The sequence below is a fragment of the Tigriopus californicus genome, chromosome 7 (assembly GCF_007210705.1).
Source record: "Tigriopus californicus strain San Diego chromosome 7, Tcal_SD_v2.1, whole genome shotgun sequence".
Taxonomy (NCBI): Eukaryota; Metazoa; Arthropoda; class Copepoda; order Harpacticoida; family Harpacticidae; genus Tigriopus; species Tigriopus californicus.
Window position 1 is genome coordinate 6440473 of NC_081446.1, and position 5786 is coordinate 6446258.

Here is a 5786-nt window from a genome sequence, read left to right on the forward strand (position 1 = left end):
CTTTCAAGATTAATTCAGAAATATTTAGTATATGGACGGAGTTGTATATCAAGGAGAACATTATTTAATTAAAAACACCTTAATGTACTATGCAGTACGGATAATCTTGTTTTATTCGTACTGGAGTTAATGTCTTGATTCAACGCCATGGCCTAAGTTGGCGGTGAGGGGAAATCCGTGTCGTTTCCTCTCTATAGAGTCCCTGGTCTGACACACAATACTGGGTAGATGAAGAAAGTCTGTGATAGTGATAGATTAGGTGCCGATTATTGTTTATTTTGGATTTGGTCGCAATAATGAAACGCCCTAAATTATGCAAGTGAAAAATTAAAGTTTTATTGGCACCAAAGGATGTAACTCAAAATCAAAGACGGTCTATACGTAGATGGCTTGTTCCAATATTCGATATGGACCAGGAGTCACTCAAGAGGTGGGACAAGACCTGAATAACATCAAGGCCACAAATGTGGGTGTATACACAGATAAGACTGTCGCCAAATTGCCCGCCATGAAAGCCACGTTGGAATCGCTTTCTCGACACAAAGTGAACTTCAAAGTATTCGAGGACGTGCGTGTTGAACCAACGAATGAAAGGTGAAACAGATTTACCAAATGTGGAGTACAACTTCAGTCGAGATTGCAGTGTTAAATAATTCATCTGATGCATACCCGCACTCACACTGCAACTCTTTTCGCCCAGTTTCATCCAGGCTGCGGATTTTGCCAAATCCAATGGGTTCGACGCCTTTTTGGCTGTGGGTGGGGGATCGGTTATGGACACTTGTAAGGCAGCCAATCTGTATGCCAGTGATCCTTCGGCAGAGTTCTTGGATTATGTCTCGGCTCCCATTGGAAAGGGGCTTCCAGTTAGAGTCCCCTTGATGCCTTTGATTGCCAGTAAGTGGATGATTGTGAGATAGGCTGGCACTCGGTTATGGTTAATTCAATTTTTCTGGATTCAGTTCCAACCACGTCTGGCACTGGAAGCGAGACCACAGGTGTGGCTGTGTTCGACTATCTTCCGTTAAATGCCAAGGTGGGCATTGCCAATCGGGCCTTGAGGCCACTACTGGGCTTGATAGACCCTCTTCATACACTGACAATGCCCGAACGCGTCGCAGCATTTAGTGGGTACGCATACTATTATCAGTGTATTTCATTACACAAATATGGTGGTAGCTTGGATATTCATGTTCCGTTACATTACTATTTTTGTTAAGACATTTTCCTAACTGATCATTCATAGAGGTGGGCTTCTTTGTAACAAGCCAAGAAACTGCTGAATCGAAAGCACTTCAAAACGATCTCAACCGTTGCTCTCACAAAGGAAGCTTAAGAAAAAGACTGTTGTGGGTTTCTCATAACCCGCCTGGAACATGAATGCTCTGGCAAAGAATGCGTTGGAAAAGCTACAGTAAAATTGGCATTGACTTCAAAAACTTATTCACTTCACTGCATATTTACCTAATCTACTCCCCGCATCCCTCCAAAAAAGAAAAAGAATGATATTTCTATGAGCTTTGCCTCGATTATTTCTTAACCTTTATTGTACCTAATCGCGATGAGCAAACCCCAGTTCGTACTAGTATACTATTGCAGGTTTGATGTGTTGTGCCACGCTTTGGAATCCTTCACGGCCATTAACTACCACGAGCGTCAACCTCGTCCTGTGGACCCAATCCTTCGCCCAGCCTACCAAGGGAGCAATCCTATATCTGATGTCTGGGCCAGGAACGCACTGGGGATTCTAAATAAATACTTTGCCAGGTCTGTCTACAATCCTGATGATGTCGAAGCCAGATCCGAAATGCATTTAGCAGCCACCACTGCAGGTAAGATGGTCTCTCGGGGCCTTAATTCGTGATAAAGTGAGGTTCCAGGCTATCGTACATTATTCAATGCCATAATGGGAGGCAAGATAAATAATAGATCGCCGAATAAGTGTCTTTACTCGGACAGGCGTGGGATTTGGAAACGCCGGCGTTCATTTGTGCCATGGATTGAGTTACTCCATCGCTGGAATGGTCAAGGAGTACAAGCCGGTGGACTACAGCGAAAATTTTCCCATCATCCCGCATGGCCTTTCAGTGGTGATCACAGCTCCAGCTGTCTTTGAATTCACAGGTTGGCTTTTGGGCGTAATCGTAAAGGAGTTTTGGATACGATATCTGTCCGAGGAATTTGATTCCCAACAAATGGCAGGCAACATCTCCATGTTTTAGGTAAAATGTGTCCAGAGAAACACCTTGAAGGGGCGGAACTTTTGGGCTACGATAAAATTCGATCAGCCAAACGGGCAGATGCCGGGAAAATTCTGTCCGATACCTTGAAAACCGTGATGGACCGCCTGAAAATCCCCAATGGCTTGAGTGCGCTTGGATATGGAACTGAAGACATTCCCGGTTTGGTAAAAGGTGCCATCCCTCAGGTGAGCGAATAACTTGTGCATGGTATTTTCCAAAATGTTCGTTCCACTTTTGACACCTTGGCTGCTGGACGTTGAATTTGATATTGCATTCAGTTCTGGAGCAATTTTCGACTATTGCTTTGTGTGATATATTTCGTCGAATAAATATATTTCAGGATCGTGTGAATAAATTGGCTCCTAGGCCTCAATCTGAGGCGGATTTGGCTGGGATCTACGAGAACTCCTTGACTGTCTACTAAATCAACGTTTTATTCTGAATCTGGAAGCAATGTGAACAGTACCACTTCATCGCTTCATCAATTCTTGCAATGTTTGGACGCCCTTCACAAACACTCTTCCATAGTGTCAAAGTCGCACACTTTCACAAGGATATTAAAGTAAAGATAAAGTACGTGTATCCATTATTTCAATGTCCATGACGGAAAGGGGAAAAAGAAGAAAAAACTGATGGTTGGGCCGTCGCTCACTTTGTCTGACTTCATGGTCACCTTTACATACAGTTTACGATACACGAGTCTTGCTCTCTACTAGGTGTGCTGGAACCGGTTCGATGTTTGGCAATGAAATTGATTTTTAATAGTCAAAATGTTCCTCGACTCTAATTCTTTTTTTTCACCATAAGTGAGGTCATGTACACTTTGCAGAATGTAAAAAAAACCTGATATTGTATGCTATAAACAAGAATATGTTTTGCTTTGTATGTTGCAACTTCCAAAGCCACCAGAATATTTATTTATTCAATGGCAGTTGCCATCTTTGCTTGAGGTGTAAAAAAAGGAGGCTTGAACAAAGACTTGCCCAAGCTTGTCTTTAAATGAGAGGACATGACAAGGCAAACGAGTTGAAGGTGTTAGTTGACCATGTCGACTTTATGCAATCCGAACTTTATGAAAATAGAGTGAAGGCCATTGAATTCGCCGTTTTCTTGTGAGATGAATTTTCAAGATGTAATCTTTAATCAAAACAATTACAAGGCAAGATTTGATTCGTCGAAATCTGCATTCTCTTCACTAATCTCTTCACTCTAGAACAGACAGTCATGAAAGGAAGTTAGTAACAGCGGTGGTTGGTTTTCTTTGCGGTGTTGATAGTCAACAAGATCCCACCTGAAAATCGATTTTGATGAAAGAAAACTTTCAGCCACAAAATGAAATCCTATCTGGTAGTTCAAAATGTACGTCAATGTTATCTTCCAAACTTTCACCTTATTCTCAGTGAAAAACTTTCCACATGGATCGAGGTATAGTATAGGTAATCGTGGTTCTGATTCAAAATTGAAAGCCTGGGGAAAGGACTTGAGTTTTTGGCGTGTCAGTTCCATGCTCATCGTTTTTGGTTGTCCGGTGGAAACAATCGTCCCATCTCTGGCTCATGGCTTTGTCAGAAACTGGGCCTATACCTTTCGGATACAACTTGAGTAAACCACCTTCTTAGTTCCCACCCTCGCTTATTCCTAAAAGGCCTGCCTAGCCTCAGAGGCAAGGCCCTTGTCCTTTGATCCGCTCGCGTACCATGCAATTGTACAGTTTGTACTGTTTTCACCGCTCGAACACTTCGTTGATGCATATATAAAATATGTATCTAGTAGTTGAACCGACATTGTTCCACAACACTAAGCATAGCCATAGCATAACATGGCACGGTATATCTATGGCAAAGGCCTCTTGCCTGCGTAGGTCATGACGTCACAAAATGTCTCTCAACCAGCCAACCCACCGTCCAAGCCGACCTGAACCTGGAAGCTTTTAGTCATGGGCTTTATCATTGCGCAGACTTGTGGAAAAGAGGATGGCACAGCGTACTGCACAAGCGAAAGGTCGACACAGGGAGAGAGAGAGAGAGAGAGAGAGAGAGAGAGAGAGAGAAAGAAAGAAAGAAAGAAAGCGTGTGAGCGAAGGCTTATGAATGGCTCTTCGACTCTCCTGGCGAACACTAGTCTCCTCCTCTCGTTTCCACCTCAGAGGAGCGAACCGAGTGAGGAACCCTCGTGTCTATCTTGGTCCATGGTTGAGCATGGAAATTGGACAAAAAATCCCGGCAAGGCCGATGGATGCGGTATGCGGCAGCACGCACACCCAAGAGTGTCTTCTGTATCCGGGTTTTGGATTGAAGGACCTTGAGGTGTAGCCAGACCCATGGATGTTGTTGGTATAAGGGTGCGGAGGATGGAAAAAGGAGAGAGGAACAAGACAGAGAGAAGATAAGCACAGAATAGAATCAGAAAGAAAAGCCAAGCCAAGGCTCAATTCTAAAAGAATGAAGTAGGAGGCCTACGAAGACCTTATCATCCAATGCCTCCCCTCTGAGCTATTTTTAGCAACAAGCCTGACAAGTGAATTCAATTCATTTCTCAGACAACCTTTCAACGAGTCAAATCGAAATTCATGCACAAAACATCTTGGTTCTTTGTTTTACGTCGGAGCTTTCAGAAGTTCTTGTATGTACCTACGTAGTATGCCATATTTAGAGAGCGAGCAAAAGGAAGAGCACGAAAACGAGAAGCCAGAGAAGCCGGAGAAGCCGGACGAGGTGGATGAGAAGAAGAAGAAGGCTCGTGTTCCCCTTGGTCGCCCGCCCTTAAGCGGATCCTCAGGCAAAAGGCCAATGTAGTATGCACTATTCCTCCTACTTCTTCGGTGACAGAGGCCCTCCCCCATCCTCATGTACGCAAGGCGAAAAGAAGAAGAAAATATAACTAGTAGTTGGAGTTGAGCACTGGCACAACCCTGGAAAGTGGAACAAGACCTTTACCAGAAATATGGTGAAGTGAAATGGTTTGGGTTATGATGAGTGTCACTCAACCAAAGTGGGTTTGGGTGCCACGAACATGACTTCGACATGAATAAGTTCTGGTTGAGGTAGAGCTCATGATCAAAGTGAGTCCATTTGCCATGACCTGAGGTTTCATCGCCGACAGAAAGAAATTTGAGTGCGTCGGATGGCAATCTTCTTGATTGGCCTTTGGGGATGTGATGATTGTAAGGAATCAACCAACGATTGCCTCTTTCAAGTGACAGTGAAACCCGCAACGAAGCAATCCTGGCAATGAGTACAAATCCAAGTCCATGCATGTTCTGTAGCATGACGAACCTCAATCATCACAATCTTGATAAAAATAGATTTAGTGCGTTTCTTCTATTACCATTACCACCACCATCATCATCACCACTAGGGCAATTGGCGTTTTCCGCATAAGACGAAATTCACCTCAACGTTACTATTATTGACACAATCGTAATAAAATAGAAGTGGATCCCGTAATTACTGGATAGTGGATATGTACACGTAAAACGGCTCAATAAAGAGCGCTCCCTCCCCCGCCCTCTCTCCTTCCTCCCGTTCCCCGTTCCCCGTCCCT

General features: G+C 43.8%; 1 protein-coding gene across 1 annotated transcript in view; it reads left to right on the forward strand.

The window, feature by feature from the left end:
• The window catches only part of LOC131882929 (hydroxyacid-oxoacid transhydrogenase, mitochondrial-like), a 4620-nt gene extending 1731 nt beyond the window's left edge, over positions 1 to 2889 (forward strand). The window contains exons 3-9 of the mRNA XM_059230220.1: positions 386 to 594; positions 701 to 897; positions 963 to 1131; positions 1600 to 1832; positions 1960 to 2124; positions 2223 to 2428; positions 2584 to 2889. Coding sequence (XP_059086203.1) covers positions 386 to 594; positions 701 to 897; positions 963 to 1131; positions 1600 to 1832; positions 1960 to 2124; positions 2223 to 2428; positions 2584 to 2667 — 1263 coding nt within the window. The 3' untranslated portion in view covers positions 2668 to 2889. The remainder of the gene's footprint in view (positions 1 to 385; positions 595 to 700; positions 898 to 962; positions 1132 to 1599; positions 1833 to 1959; positions 2125 to 2222; positions 2429 to 2583) is intronic.
• Positions 2890 to 5786: the final 2897 nt, after the last annotated feature.